This window comes from Narcine bancroftii, chromosome 10, assembly GCF_036971445.1.
Source record: "Narcine bancroftii isolate sNarBan1 chromosome 10, sNarBan1.hap1, whole genome shotgun sequence".
NCBI classification, from domain to species: Eukaryota; Metazoa; Chordata; class Chondrichthyes; order Torpediniformes; family Narcinidae; genus Narcine; species Narcine bancroftii.
Genome location: NC_091478.1, coordinates 87,308,770 through 87,325,259, shown reverse-complemented (window position 1 = coordinate 87,325,259; position 16,490 = coordinate 87,308,770). Strand labels below are relative to the sequence as shown.

General features: G+C 41.0%; 1 protein-coding gene and 1 long non-coding RNA gene across 4 annotated transcripts in view; one reads left to right on the top strand and one right to left on the bottom strand.

The window, feature by feature from the left end:
- Positions 1-351: 351 nt before the first annotated feature.
- On the top strand, positions 352-13,137 carry LOC138744883 (uncharacterized). The gene is made up of 2 exons (XR_011345848.1): positions 352-429; positions 12,871-13,137. It is a non-coding gene; the product is annotated as an uncharacterized lncRNA (long non-coding RNA).
- A 1,949-nt stretch (positions 13,138-15,086) lies between these two features.
- Positions 15,087-16,490, bottom strand: part of dnaja2a (DnaJ heat shock protein family (Hsp40) member A2a) — a 29,487-nt gene continuing 28,083 nt past the window's right edge. For all 3 annotated transcript variants that reach the window (XM_069901688.1, XM_069901687.1, XM_069901689.1), the window contains 2 exons: positions 16,338-16,465; positions 15,087-16,141 (listed from right to left, as the gene is read on the bottom strand). In XM_069901688.1, coding sequence (XP_069757789.1) covers positions 15,950-16,141; positions 16,338-16,465 — 320 coding nt within the window. In that variant the 3' untranslated portion in view covers positions 15,087-15,949. The remainder of the gene's footprint in view (positions 16,142-16,337; positions 16,466-16,490) is intronic.

Sequence of the window (16,490 nt, the reverse complement as noted above, 5' to 3'; positions counted from 1 at the left end):
AACTAATGTGTCCATGAAAACTCTACAAAGATTGGCTGGCTAACAGGAGGCAAAGGGTGGGAATCAGGGTTGGTGCCAGAAGAAGTCTTAGTGGAGGGCATTGGGGTAACCACAGGGGTACAATCTAATGCTTAAAAACTTGCTTTGTGGGAGCGCGCACAGAAAGGGGCCCTTAGCATGTTAAATGCAGTGCCACAGGGTCTGTAGGCTGTGTGTGACCATGTTTCTTGCGCGCAGACGCTAGTGCCAGCTGGCACATACGCAATGGACTGGAGTACTGGGGCCACTAGTGTCAGTTCCCCTCCCTCCAATGGATGTGCTGCTAGTGGCCCGGGTACTCCAATCCATTGCACATGCATCAGCCGGCACTAGTGCATGTGGGCATGAAGAAGCATGGCCTATGGACCCCGGGATACTACATTTAACATGGTAAGTCCTCCTTCACTCCCAAATGGAAACAAATTAATGTCTGGCTTGAGATGACGCTGGACGAGGGACAAATTTCTCAAAAGCAGTACTGCCCAGCCTAAAACCGGATGTCTGGGGTGAATGGTGGGGGGAGGTGGTCACAATATCTCATTTGGGGGGGTGGGGGGGGGGTAAGGCACCCCCCTTGGCACTGACACTGATGGGAATAAAGGGGGCTTTTTCTGGCTGGCTGACTTGTGGTTCTACAGGAGATGTCCACTACTTTTCTCACTAAATGCAAATTATTTTGATGATGGAATTAATAGCTTTGGGGTCAAGTTTGCGGGTGATACAAAGTTGGATGGAGGGACAGGTAGTACTGAGGAAATGGATGGTCTTGCACTTTAGTAGCAGGAATAAAGAAGACTTTTGTAAATGGAGAGAGAATTCAGAAAGTGAATGGGCTTGGGAGTGCAGGGTTCCGCAAAGGTTAATTTGCAGATGGTGTCAGTAAATGAAATTTTAGCATTTATTTTGAGAGAACTAAAATATAAATGGAAAGTTGTAATGCTATCCAAGGTGTTGGTCAGATAACATTTAAAGTATTGTGACCAACTTTAGGTCTACAACACAGTATAAGCCCTTCATCCCCTGTTGTTATGCCAACCTATATAAACCTTCATAAGGGGCCATGGGAAAATGCAAGCAATCAATAGCAATAGCGGACAATTTGTACCGCACGGTAAAGTTGGTAGCACTATGGCATACAATTTACAAAGACCTTGGGGGGGAGAAAAAAGCAATGGCGGGCCTGCCCTCCCAGAAAGCCAGATGGCAGAGAACCGGCTGTATGCACAGAGCACTCATGGAGGGGTTTCTCTGCCGCACAGCATTCTGGGATGTCCACCATCGCTTTTTCCCATGGTCTTTATAAATTGTGTGCTACTGTGCTACCAACTTCACACACTGTTTAAAAATTGTCCACTATTGCTATTTATTTCCTCTCGCCCACAGTGACTTTCCCACAGCAGAGTTTATAGTTTGATTTTAATCTTTTCTTCCTTCGTGTTCCTGCACTCACGCAAAAACTTGGGTCATTTCTATCCCAAAATGCAATTGCCTGTTCTACACTTGCCTGATTGCAACAACGGCATCTGAAGATGCCAGGGATTGTACTAGGGTTCGAGGCAGTCTATCCCCGGCATGAGATGATGTCATTTCACGCCAGCGTTGAGAAGATTTTCGTTTCACGCGAGACCCTTTTTAGGCCGATTGGCTGTTAAATCCTGGCACCACTTGCAAGTGTGAAAGAGGCTTAAAACATTGCTGTCTATTCATTTGCCTTTCCCCTGTCTCTTCCAAAGAGAACATGGATGCTAAAATAGAATCTTTGTTTTAGGCACATAACATCTTTGGTGTAAAGCCCTGTTTTGGAGCATGTGCTGTAAAATCCAACCTAATATTGCTGAGATTTCTAAAACATTTATATGGGAGCTTATTCAAGAATTGTAAACTTTGCATTTGGTCAGTCATCAGACTAAAGAATGAACCTTTCTCTTTTAATTAGTATTTCCAGCATTTTTGTTTTTGGAAATATCCATCATTTTGCTTTCTCCTATATGTTGTATAGAAAATGGATGGTTTTTGTCTAATGCAGTTAGTTGATAAATTACTTGTAGATACAGAGTAATTAAATAATTAATATTTTAAAGCTTGCTACATGGCCAATCAGTGCAGCTGGCGAGGAAGTAACTAACATTGACATGCGGTGTCTTGATCCATAAGCTCTTCAGGGAATTCAGTTGCTGGTCGTAAGCATGTTTCTCTTATTTGGGAAACATTGATGCAACTAAGGCTCCAGAAGGGTTTTTAAACCCTATTTAATCTTTACAATGTTGCATTTTTTTCACCAAGGTGACAGGTCAGGAAGGATTGGTCTGGCACTTAAAATTCTTGATTGAATCAGTGTATTTTGACTTAATCTATATGCTGTGCTTTGGTGCCGATCAGTAAAGTTGTCTTTAGCTAAAACCCTGACAGCACTTGGCTGGATTCAACTCATTGAAAATTTCAATGGTCTGTAAATGGTTAGCTTGTCTGGCAGTGCTTTTCAGATAATCAAAATTGGAACCACACATTTCACCACAGACAATAGACTTTTGTCTCTTCTAGTCTGTGTCAAACTATTCTGCCTAGTCCCACTGGCCTGCACCCAGTCCATAGCCTTCCATTCCCCTCCCATCCAAGTACCTGTCCAAATGATTTTTAAATGTTAAAATTGAGCCCAAATTCACCACTTCAGCTGGCAGCTCATTCAACACTCCCACTACTGTGTGAAGTTCCCCCTGAACTTTTTCCCTTTAACCCTTAACCTGTGTCCTCTGGTTTGTATCTTGCCTAACCTTGGGGGTGGTGTGAGGGTGCAGAGAAACTTAGTTTAATTTACTCTGTCTATACCCCTCATAATTTTGTATACCTCTTTCAAATCTCCCCTCATTCTTCTATGCTCCAGAAAATAAAGTCCAAATCTGTTTAACCTTTCCCTGTTATTCAATCCCAAGTCTGAGTAACATCTCACTAAATCTTCTCTGCACCCTTTCAATCTTAATGAGATTTTTCCTGTAGTTAGATGACCAAAACTGCACCAATACTCCAAATCTGCCCTTGCCATATTGGAAAGAACAAAGGCAATGGCCATTCGTTTCCCAATGGAGTCAAACATTGCAATTAGAGCTTTTGGTTTCAATGGATTAAATCTTCAGCAAGTCGGAGTCCTGCAGAAGCGCAGCTGAATATGCAATTCTGGAACTTGATGGTGTATCTGTCATGGCTGCTTTAGGTGGGAGTCCAGAGAGTTTAGCAATGGAACATTGGCATGTGGTGCTCTGGCATTACACCATAGGGCACCTTGGCAGATTCAGCCAATTGGGAGGGAAAAGTCAGATAAAAGAATGATGTTCCCATTCCTGGAAAGTTTTTAAACTATGGTGTTTTTTTTTTAATGACATGAACATTTTACAAAATTAGCATAATTGGGTCAATTCTGAATATCAGTGGCAAAATCTCAACTGCAACAGCAGTTTTCAGTTGAGGATATCTTGGAATGGATAAGATTTTTGAAAAGTTCAACTCAAACGAGACGAAGATTTCTGTTTATCATGGTGGGAAAATTCCCAAAACAATTATTAGGCCTGCAATTTTAGAAATTTAGTACAGTAAATGTATATAGCCATTAGATCAGATGCAGTGGGCAATTCCACAATTGCGACTGGTTAAAATGTGAGCTAATAATCTGGTGGAAAAGCAAATAATTGAGGTAAAATGATAGGGGAATGAAGTTGACTTATCTGAAGGGGATAAGAGCTTCCCACTTTGCCAAAACTGTGGATCCATTTACATTGGATTTGTTAAAATGGTGCAAAATGTACTAGGTGCAATAAGTTTCTAGAAATGCATATAAAATTTCATTGTGTAGCGGCGGCTACACTGCTAACTGAAGATCGCACAACCAGACGGGTTGAGTTCAGTGAGCAAAACTGATTTATTGCAGGCTGCCTGGCTGGGAACCACGCTGGGGGCCACGACGTCACCGAGGCATCACGTGGGTCACCAAGCGCGGGCTTCTGAGTCCAGTGCTGAGGTCAGGAGGAAACCCCTGATGGTGTGATTTTGGCCAGCTGCCATGCCACGTGCGTGACAAGCGGGGCTGGTCTGCCTGCCTAATGGCATACCGCCACACAACCCACCCCCCCCCCCCCAGAAACGGTGCCAATGTCCTTATTTTGTTGGGCAGCCCCGCTTCTTGGGTTGGGCCACAACTACTGATTCAGTGGGGTTGAGGTGGGCTGGCTTTAACCTGTCCACCATAAACAGTTCCCTCTTACCACTGATGTCCAGTGTGAAAGTGGATCCTGAACGCTGGATGACTTTGTACGGCCCTTCATATGGTCTGAGGTGCTGTGGACAGGCCCCATCTGATAAAAACGAACTCTGTGCAATACAGCTCGCTGGGGATGTAAGAGGCCCATGTGCCGTGTCTGGATGGCAGTGGTGGTGTGAAGGAGTCCAACTGGGCCCAGAGGCGGGGAAGTAGACCATGCGATGACTGCTGGGGGTTGTGAGGTTCGCTGACGAACTCACCGAATAGGGCTAGCGGTGCACCGTAGACCAGCTTGGCTGATGACGCCTTTAGGTCTTCTTTGGGTGTCGAGCGGATGCCCAGGAGCACCCAAGGCAGCTCGTCCACCCAGTCGTGCTCAGTGAGGCGGGCCATCAGTGGCAATTTAAGGTGGCGGGGCAATCACTCAACTAGCCCATTGGCCTGTGGGTGATAGGCCGTGGTGTGATGTAGCTCGATCCTCAGCCTGTTGGTGAGCTGTGCCCAGAGCGTAGAGGTGAACTGGGCACCCTGATCACTGGTGAGGTGGTTCGGGATGCCGAATTGGGCAACCCAACCATTCAAAAGCGCTCAGGAGCAGGAGGCTGTGGTGGCATCTGGCATTGGGATCACCTCGGGCCAATGAGTGGTGCGGTCTACCACTGTGAAAAGGTAACGGTTACCTCAGGAAACGGGTAAGGGTCCAACGATGTCCACATATATATGGCTGAACTGTTCCCGGACGTGTTCAAAATCTTGTACAGGCACTCTGGTGTGCCTGTGTACCTTGGAAAGCTGGCAATAGGTGCAGGTTCTGGTCCAGTCTGCAATCTGCTTCCAATGCCCGTGCCAGACGAAACGTTCTGCCACCATACAGACCGTAGACCTGATGGAAGGGTGGGAAAGGTTATGGATATGGTGGAAAACTTGCCTGTGCCAATCCTGGGAACCCTGGATGCAGGGTGCACAGGATGGTGCCATCACTGTGAGGAGTCGGGAGGTCCTGGAACCGCAGGCCCACGATGGCAGTCCTGAAGGCCTGCGTCTCCTCGTCAGACTTCTGGTCCCTGGCGAGCTGATTGAAGTCGAGGCCAGGTGTCAGCGCACAAATGGCCGTTCGTGAGAGTGTGTCGGTGACCACATTGTCTTTCCCCACCTTGTGCCGAATGTTGGTGGTGAACTCCGACACGAAGGAGAGGTGACACTGTTGGCGGGCCGACCAGGAATCTCTTGGCATACCAAGCGCCTGAGTGAGGGGTTTGTGGTTGGTAAAAATGGTGAAAGGCCTCCCCTCCAAGAAATAGTGGAAATGACGCACTGCCAAGTACATGGCCAGCAACTCACAATCGAAAGTACTATACTTGCGCTCTGGCGGGTGAAAAAGTCAGCTAAAGAATGCCAGTGGTTTCTACTGTCTGTTCACCTGCTGCTCCAATATGGCGCCGACGGCTGTGGCAGAGGCATCGATGGAGAGCGCCATATGCAGGTTGGTGCGTGGGTGGATGAGCAGGGTACCCTTCACGTTGGCATCTTTCATGCTTTTGAATGCCCTGCTGCCCTCTGGCGAGTGTCTTGTCTTTGGCCATGATGAGGGCGAAGAGCAGCTGCATGATGCGTGCAGCGCCTGGAATGAAGCGGTTATAGAAATTGACCATACCCGCGAACTCCTGTGGACCCCTTGAGGTTGTCCGGGTGTGGGAACTCCCTGACTGCAGCGACCTTCTTAGCGGCAGATGTAGCTCCTTCGGCCATGATGGTATGGCCCGGGAACTGCCTGGACTCTTTCCCGAACTGGCATTTGGCCGGATTGATCATTGGGCCGAAGTCAGCGAGTTGGGAGAAGAGGGTGCACAGGTGACACTTGTGTTGTGCTCGTTATCTGCTGGCGACAAGGAATGTCATCCAGGTAAATGAATACGAAATTCAAATCCATGCCCACTGTGTCCATGAGGGGCTAGAAAGTCTGGGCGGCATTCTTGAGCCCAAACAGCATGTGTAGGAACTGAAACAAGCCAAAGGGGGTGATGATGGCTATTTTGGGTATGTCCTCAGGGTGCACCAGGATTTGATGATACCCGCGCAGGTTGACCTTGGAGAATACCCTCGTGCCATGCAGGTTGGCCGTAAAGTCCTGGATGTGAGCGATCGGGTAATGGTCAGGTACCGTCGCGTCGTTAAGCGACGATAATCTCTGCAGAGGCGCCAGCCGCTAGAGGCTTTCAGGACCAGGTTGAGTGGTGAGGCCCAAGGACTGTTGGAACCACAGAGCACAGGTCCCAGCTCATCACTGCCTTCAGTGAAACAAGTCTGTGAATGCTTGTCTTTTCAGCATCTAAGGAATCAGGCCAGAAATGTCAGCAATATATCTTTGCCTCCTATAGATACTTAAGAGCGGTTGAGTTTCTCCAGCATTTTGGAGATCTCTCCCCCTCCCCCCCCCCCCCCACCCCCCGCCCCCATCACTGCCTTCACGTGGCAATACAAGCAAAAAGTGCTGTTCTTGCCAGAAATATCTACATTATGATTTTTAAAAATGTAGAAGGAGGGGGAGTCATGTGATGGAGTAGTGGCCAGTAGGGTAAAACCAGTCCTCTTCAGAAAAAAGAAAAAAAAAGTCAAGAAAAGACAAAGCTTAATAAATATAAAGTATAAGAGATGGAAGAGAAAGAAGATGGCACCCAAGAAAGAAAAAGTAAAAACAACAGGGAAAAAAATCACCGGAAAAGAAAGAAGGCAGCCTTACCTGCACGAAGGAACAGGGAGCCGTGGTGGCGAAGAGCATCCGATCTCCAAGGTTAGTGCCAGCTCCGTGGAGTCGCGACCCCCCGGCCAGTGGACTGCAAAAATGGCTCTCTGAGCCAAACAAAAGTGCGCAATCAAAGGTAAAAGGAAACACTGACAGGAGGGGGCTCAGCCGAGGAGCAGGCAAACACGGTGTGACCAGCTGAGGGACGCCCGACACCAGAGTTCTCATCTGGAAGATGAGGAAGGCGGCAGGAGAGGGAGTGAGGAACCAGGCGAGGAAGAAAGTCGACAGGGTGAATGCCAAGAGGAGCAGCAGGAGGCCCGACAGATGAGCAGCCCAGGAGGGAAGGATCAACAAGAGGCCCGACAAAGTGATACAAGCAACTCATCAGGAGAATCAGAAGAGAGACAGATACAAAGAGAAGACGACACAAACATAGGTACAGACACAGAAGATGAGGAAGAAGACCAAGATCTTCACAGAGAAATAGAAGGTAAAACAGATTGCCAGAATATAGATAAAGCATTTTTTGAAGAGCAAATGAGAGCATTAAAAGAATGGTTGTCATTAGAATTTAGTGCAATTAAAAGAAAAATGAAAAGAAGATAAAATGCAAAGTTTAAATTGGTCATGACAGAAATAGGGAAAAGAGTACAAAATGTGGAAGAACAAGAAACAACTGTAGAAATGGAAGTAAATGACTTAATGTACTTTAATCAAATTGTGGTAATAAACCATAAAATGACCCCATGTCTTATCAAACATGACCTTAATTTTAACATTGTTTAATTTTTTTTAGCCTCAAAAAAGATATGGTATTCTGTAATAATTGTAAGTGGGTAGGTGGAAATTCATCTTACCATTTCAACAGGATTTCTCTTCTGGCCAGCAAAGTAGAAAATGATTTGATGATAAATTTATATTCTCATCTTTGGAGAAACAAAATATTGCTATTAATGGACAGGGTTCAAGATTGATTGAAGAAGCTTTAAAAATATGTCCAAAATGTATATCAAAGAAGCTTCAAATATTTTACATTTATCACAGAATGGATTGATATCACAATAAATTTGAGACAGTTTAACTTTAGAAAAGTATACTCTATGTTCCACTTTAAATTGAATCAAACTCTGTCCAGCACACAGAATTAATAAGGCCTAGAATTATGAGCCAATCTTCCTGAGAAGGATAAATTAAGATCGTTCTCCCATTCAATTTTGATCTTACTTAAAGAAATTGTCTTTAAATTCCATATTTTATCATTTAAAGCAGATATTTTACCTTTGTGTAGAAAACGTAGTTCAAAAGTTGGTCAATAAAATTCAGATCAGGAAGACATGAAAAATCTGGAAGTTTAGATCAAATAAAATTCTTAATTTGGTAATACCTAAAGAAGTGTCTATTTGGAAATCAATAGAGAGGGTGCAGAGAAGATTTACTAAAATGTTTCTGAGATTGCAGTATCTAGAATACAAAGAAAGGTTGATTAGACTGGATCTTTATTCATTGGAGCATAGAAAGTTGAGGGGGGTAGATATGGAGGATGTGAATAGGCTCTTCCCCTTGAGGTTAAATGAGAGGTCATTAAGGGTAAGTGGGCAAAAGTTTAGAAGCAACATGAGAGGGAGCTTCTTCACTCAGAGTGGTTCCATGCCGGAACAAATCCCCACCCTCCTGGTCCCACTGACCAGCACCTGGTCCATACCCCTCCAATCCTTTCCCCTCCATGTAATTATCTAGTCTTTCCTCAAATGTAAATAACGCCCCTGCTTCAACCATCTCTGCCAGAAGCTTATTCCACATCCCAACCACCTTTTGCATGAAGAAATTTCCCTTCATGTTCCCCTTACAATTTTCCTCCTGCAATCTCAAACCATGGCCTCTGGTTTGAATATCCCCCACTCTTGATTGAAAAAGCCTATCCAGAGAGAGTTGACTCTCTATGTCCCTTTTAAAATCTTAAACCCCTCCATCAAATCCCCCCTCAATCTTCTACACTCCAGAGAAAAAAAGCCCCAGGCTGCTCAACCTTTCTCTGTAACTCAGACCCTGAAATCCTGTCAACATTCTCGTGAAACTTCTCTGCACTCTCTCTATTTTGTTTATATCCTTCCTATAATTCGGTGACCAAAACTGCACACAGTATTCCAAACATGGCCTCACCACTGCTTTGTACAATTTCATCATAACATCCCAACTCTTGAATTCAATACTCCGATTTATGAAGGCCAACATTCCAAATGCCTTCTTCACCATTCTATCTACCTGAGTATCAACTTTGAGGGTACTATTTACCATAACTCCTAAATCCCTTTGTTGCTCTGCACTCCTCAATTGTCTACCATTCAATGTATACGACCTATTTAGATTTGCCTTTCCAAAATGCAACACTTCACACTTATCCGTATTAAATTCCATCAGCCATTTCTCAGCCCACTCCTCTAGCTTTCCTATATCTCTTTTTAAGCTACGGTAATCTTCCTCACTGTCCACAATACCACCAATCTTTGAATCTTTGAATTATATGGTAAAGAGGAAAATTGGAAGAGTGACAAAAAAGAATTAAAGCGACTCAAGAGTTGTTATCTCAGAAAATTGATATCTTGGAAAATTATAGTCGGCGAAACAACATAAAAATAATGGGCCTGAAGGAAGATGAAGGCGGCACAAACATGAAGGAATTTATAAAAGAATGGATCCCGAAGGTCCTGGGAACAACAGAAATACAGGAAGAAATGGAAATATAAAGGGCACACAGAGCACTAGCTCCAAAACCGCAGACACATCAAAAATCAAGATCCACCTTAGTAAAATTTTTGATATACGACAAGAGAAAATATACTGGAGCGGGCAAGGAATAAAGTTAGAGAAGATAATAAACCATTGGAATACAAGGGTCAAAAAATATTTTTTTTACCCAGACACAAGTTTTGAACTCTTAAAGAAGAGGAGTTTAATGCAGCAAAATCGATTCTATGGAAAAAAGGTTATAAATTCATGTTAAGACATCCAGCCATGCTCAAAATATTTATATCTGGGGAGCAAAACAGACTGTTCTCGGATACGGAGGAAACACAAGAATTCGCAGAGCACTTGCAGGATAGGAGAGAGGAAGAGATGTAATAATGAAGAAAGGTGATAAAGTATATATAAAGATGTAAAAACAATGTATATGTAAAGAACTAAAGAGGGAAAAGAGAGGAAGGAAGGGGGAAAAAGGGAGAGCTTTGTTATATGTGTAAAACAATGTTTTCTGGGGGGGTTTGGGGGAGAGAGAATAACTGTGAAATCAGGTGATGCTTGTGAGCAAGATCGCAACCCAAATGGAAAGGGAAGTTGTGGTTGCCTGGCAAGGGATAAGGGGCAACTCAGAGGGAGGGAGCATTTGGCGTTAAGGTAATATTGGGTGTGGGAATTGTTGGAGTATCTTATGTTTTAAATGTATTGTCATCGAGTTTGAAAGGGAAAACGGAGAGATGAAAAGGGGGATAGAGGTGGTGAGGAACCAGAAGAGGTGTAAACAAGATATAAGATGGCCACGTTGAACTATATGACTATAAACATTAATGGAATACATAACCAAATTAAAAGAAAGAGGCTATTAAATTTACTGAAAAAAAATAATAGATATAGCATTAGTGCAGGAAACGCATCTAACCGAAGTGGAACATAACAAATTAAAGAGAGACTGGGTAGCGGCAGTATCATATAATTCATAAGCTACAGGTGTAGCCATATTAGTTAACAATAAACACAAGGTTACATGTGATACAGTACAATTGGTTACACAGGTTACATATCATGCCTCAAAAACTAAAAGAATGGGATCCAACATTATCAGATAGGTGTTTTCGCTGCAATAAAGAAATGGGAACAATACATACAATTTGGGCATGTACAAAAGTGTTTTGAGAAGATCCAAATCAGATATTTAAAAAAAAAATACCAAAAAATCCAGAGATCTTTCTTTTAACATAAGTAGTAATGAATTAGGCCTCAAATTGGATAAAGCACAAAAAAGATTCATTATGATAGCCTTAGCAGTAGCAAAAAAGTGTATGATGTTAACTTGGAAGATGGAAGAGAGCTTGAGATACAGCAATGGTACATGGAAATGAATAAATGTATTCCATTGGAAAAAATAGTCACATTTGAACAAATTTGGGAACCATACATGGAACATATCAGAGAGAGCTTGCCTCCGACCTCCACCCCTTAAAATAAGACGACAGAACTATTTGATTCAGTGTGTAAAAACAGATGACGCATTTTTCTTGTTTATTTCTCATTGTGTGAAGACATTTTTTTTTGGTTTTATTGTATATGTTGAATATTTATTGGTTTGGGGGGGGGGGAGAAAATGCCACTGTGTATATATAATGAGAAACTTTTGTATATTTTGGTTGATATGGTTGTGTGAAAAATAAAATTATGAAAAAAATGTAGAAACAGGATTATGTTTACACAAGCTTGAACTTTCTTCTAAAATTTCCCAATCACTAATTGTGATATCAAAAATGCCGAATTCTACATTAACACTATTACTGAAGAAAGCTAATAGGCTATTATTTAGGAGGGAGTTGTGGTCTTTTCAGCATTTGCTTATACAATATTGCTCTCAAGGATGGATGTAGTTTAGATGTTTATCAGACTGACAACTGGAATGAGTAAGAAATGAGAAATATTTATTAAAAGGGAATTGATGGAAATCATTTGAAAGATTATGGATATGAATTAGTCAATTTTGTAATTATAAACAAAAGTTGGCACTTTGGTGCCATTTAAAACATTAATATTTGGACTTCATTGTATTAGTCAACTACCTTCTACCTAATTGGCAATATAAATAAAGTGAATTAGTGTGAAACTATGCTTTAATCTTTATCCAAAATGAACAGTCATTATTTGAAGTACTAATTGAACATAGTGTGTGGTTATTGCCAATTAGGTAGAAGGTAGTTGACTCCAATTCAGTACTTCAAATAATGACTGTTCATTTTAGTTTCACACTAATTCACTTTATTTACATGGTGGGTCATTCCAGCTGTACTTTTAAGTCTATTCAGTGGTTTGTCTATATTAGATGTTTTAAACATTAACAGATTCACATATATGAACAATTTGTAGGTAAATACACTTCCATGTCTTTCAGTTCAGGAGCTCTGATGTGCTTTTGCGTATTCATGAAGTGCAACCGCAATGGCAACATTAAAATGACCCCGAGCTACTTCTAACATTGGAGTTCCATTTCTGTCATCCATGCTTTATCAATTAGTAATGCAGTCACAGAAGTCTCCTACTGCTTCCACGCGCTGCATCCTCAAGTGGGACAGTGTTAACTCAGGGAGATGCCAACTGCGTGGTGCAGTTTAACTGCGAATACAAAGTGAAACTGCATTCAAATATGAAAAAAGCTCCTGAGAGGATCTATTTTTCACCTTCCTTTGTATGCATTGGTATTTTGTAAAACAATCCAAAATTTTGCCTCCCATCTTGCACGTTTCTTGCTAATAGATTGTCTTGCCCCACGAGGGACTTTCAAAAAGCACCTTGCCACTAATTTACGATGGGGGTTCATGAAATAAATTACTGTTTTTCTGTAATTTACACCATAAAGCCACTTTCAAACAGCATTATGCCACTAATTTACAATGTCATCTGCTTGGAATCATGTTACTGTATTTTAATTTAGACCATAATTTAGTATACATTGAAATGATTAATTTACCTATAGTTGGTACACTTTTATGATCTGCTCAAAATTTGCACTGATAGATGAATTAAATTTTTTTGGCATAAAATATCACAAAACAGCATTAATGAGTTCTTTTTTCATTAGGGCAGTTCGAGCAATTCCAAAATGCAAAACTTGCTACAGACACGTGGTGGAGCCAGTGAGGAAATCAAACAAAGTTAACGTGTTATGATCTGTTCATAAGGAGATGCCAGGCATCAAACACCCACTTGGGAAGAAAATATGAAGAATGTCAGTATTTGAAATTTAAGGAAACTGAATGAAGAGATGTGAAAACTTTACTGTTCATCCAAAAGGATGAAGGAATGCAAGACAAACTATTTACGTTTTTAATACAAGATGTCTATTAAATTACTTTTATTTTTGTCATAATTTCATCCTACTTTCCATGTTAAACATCGAAACTATATATTTTTTTTAGAACCTGAGAATCTGAAGACACTCTTCTGATACTTAAAGCAATACCTTGACAAAGAACTCAAAAAACATTGGTGACCCGCTACTTCCAATAGATGCGGCAAGTCTGCCTAGTTTCCCCTGCACTTTGTGAATTGCATTTAAAACACTGGGAGCTCTGAGGTCCTGTTCCACTTTTGTAACTGTTGAACCCTTCACAGTGCAAGAACACTCCAAGACTAAATATAGAGCAATATTGCAATTTTCTAAGAATAAAGGAACATGTGAATCTAGTTTTGGGTTTCAATTAGAAACTAGCTTATAAAAAGTTAAAAAACACTACTTGGATGTATTTTCTAACGCTTCAGTTATTTTCTGACAGCTTTTCAAAAGAATATTAGATTTTAGTGCCTTAAAAATACAAAATAGACCGCATGACCCAAATGTCCAATTTTTGAAACAATTCCATACATCAGCTATATGGCAAAATAACAATACTGGAAACAGGTTATTGGGCAGCAAACCTTGAGAGGAAGTTACATCCCCAGTTGATTAACCATCAGAACTGTTAAATTGCAAAGAAAATTGGTAGCTGGAAAGAATAAGGAGTGTTAAATAGTGAGCGACTCAAATGATTATTGTGCCGGTGGGGGGGGGGGGGGGGAGGGCTTTCCTTCACTTTCAACCATCCAAAGGAATTCATATTTAGAAACTTTAAGACACAACACTTACTCCTTTTTTGCTGTTCAAGGCTCTTTACTGGTGAATCAGCTTCCAATTTTGTACACTAAATTTAGTGCTAAGTAGTAAATATATAATTCTGCAATGTTTACTCTCCACTAATTCTACATCCCAATGACTTTTGGCCTCCTACAGTGTTCGAGCAAAGCCCATCATCCATCCACAACTGAGAGCTGATTCAACATTGGATCATCACAACCCTTCTGTCAAATTTCTGACCTTTTACACAGCTCTCGCCACCTGTCTAACTGCATATTTACTTGAACCACTCAGTTCCTCTAGCACAGTCATTTACTCCCTCACTCTCACTGCAACTTCAAAACTATTTCCAACTTTCTAAGTTTGGTTGTTTCCACACATGTTGCTATGGTAGGTACATCTCACACTCTCCCCCTCCCCCCAGATTTCCAGCATCAAATATTTTGTCAAAACAGTTTGCATTCAGAAACTTAATACCATAAATATTTGTTGATTATCAAAGTTGCCAACTTCACCACATGCTTATGGACTAAATGTTCCTCATCCACTGCTTCTGTACAAGACACAAAAGTATAAGCATATTCAGCCTTATTAATGTCAGCTAGGCATACGTTAGTAAATAAATGGAAGTTTCTATCAAGTGGTACTTCTGCCTGGCCCGGAGAAAAGAATCTCAGGTTTGCATGTGATGTCATGTATGTACTGACAATAAATCTGAAGTTTATAGAAGTCTTACATTTAAACACTTTCAGTAGCTTTGTCTAAACAGCTGAAAAGCAAGTTTTCCTTCAAGACTTTATCCTGGTGTTAATTTTGTCTTTAAAACACCTCAAGCATTTTAAAATGCTTCAAAACACAATGCATACACTCTGTTAGCAAGCAGCTGTAAGTGAAATGCATATTTACATAGACCTAATTTATATTTTGCTCTTTTAAAAAAAGTATCCAAAACATCAGGGTTCAAATCAAATATTCACAGCCTTTGCACAATGATTCCAAAATAAATTCCCATTCATCATCTTTAATCAATTCCATTTCTCTTGGTGCAGGCCATATTCAAGTTTGTTATAAATTGCTATATTCTTTGTAAATCAGACTTCACAGCATTGAATAAATGGTTTACATGTTTCACATGCCTGCTTCAACAGTAAGTCAGCCAAATATTTAACAGTGCATACAAATGATTGTAACTTTTCCAAAACCTTTTAATTTGAACAAACATTTTAACATACGACTCAATTAAGGACTTCAGAAAACAGTTTGAATGTGGAAAGAAAACATTACCAGGTTTACAATACAGAGTGGTCCAAAGGTTTTGCCAGAATTTAAGGCAACAGGAGAGAACTGGGGGGGGGGGGGGGGGGGTTGGGGGGAAGCAAAATAAACTTTGACCAAGCTTTATAAAGTGAACAGACTGGAGCCTGCAAGCAAGCACAGGTTCAATTTTTTTTTTTTTTAAAAAGTACCACTGTTGCCATTTAAATTTATTTAACATCCACAGAACTAAGATTCTGGAAAAGAAACTAATAACCCACATTATTTTGTTTTAATTTTTTAAGCTCTCAAACTTATTTGTAATGAAGTTCCACTTGGGTTGACATGCAGCTGTTTGGAGATATGTGCACCACTAAACTCTTACTATGTTAGCAGCTCATGTGATTTCAGCCCATACATCAAGTGTACACAAATAAGGGCTTTAAAACATCAAAACTTTAAAATGGAAAGCAAAGAATGTACAGAAATTTCAAAAAAAAAAAGCAGAGATACAAGGTCAGAGAAATTTGTGAAATATGTTTAATTCTCATCAGCTGCTCCCCCATATAGGTCTCAAAGAAATGAGTACCTCACACTGTGCCATGGTTAGTTGACTTTAAATTATACATTCAGTAAATATAATTAAAAGTTACATATACAGCAAAGAGATGTCCATCAGAGTTTCTCTGGATTGAATTGTGACAAAGTCCAGCTTGGCTCTTAGCAAAATCAGATGAAACCTGAAAATATCCAAAACTGAACAGAACATGGTTTGCAAGTGTTTTATCAAAGTTTACTGATGAGCACACTGAACACCAGGGCCAGTGTGATGGCCACTTTCCTCGTCAGAGCTGTCATTGTAAACCTCCCGCCTGTGCCCTCCTGCTGAGCCACGGGTGTTATCAAACTCCTGCAAATCAACCTCCTCAATGTCACCAATCATTTCAGGGACATCAGGCCTGGCTGGGAGTAGATCTTCCAGTTCCTGAAGAGAACAGAAGTATTTAATTTTTCACTTGCATTTTTAATCATAATCATTAAAATACTTAAAACACAAACTTTTAAAATTTACAGCTTCAAAAATCTTCCTTGTCTGATGTACAATATTAACATGAAACAATCTTATTAACTGACCAAATGTGACCAACAATTTAAAATCCACCTCCAAACATTCTACTTACAGATATTTTTTCAGGACTAATCCAGTTATGCTCAGGGAATTGAACATCAAATTTGATGTACAAGTCTCCTTTTTCAAAAGGATTACGATACTGGGGCATTCCTTCACCTTTAACGACACGAACACAACCTATGGAAGAAATAACATTCAAACA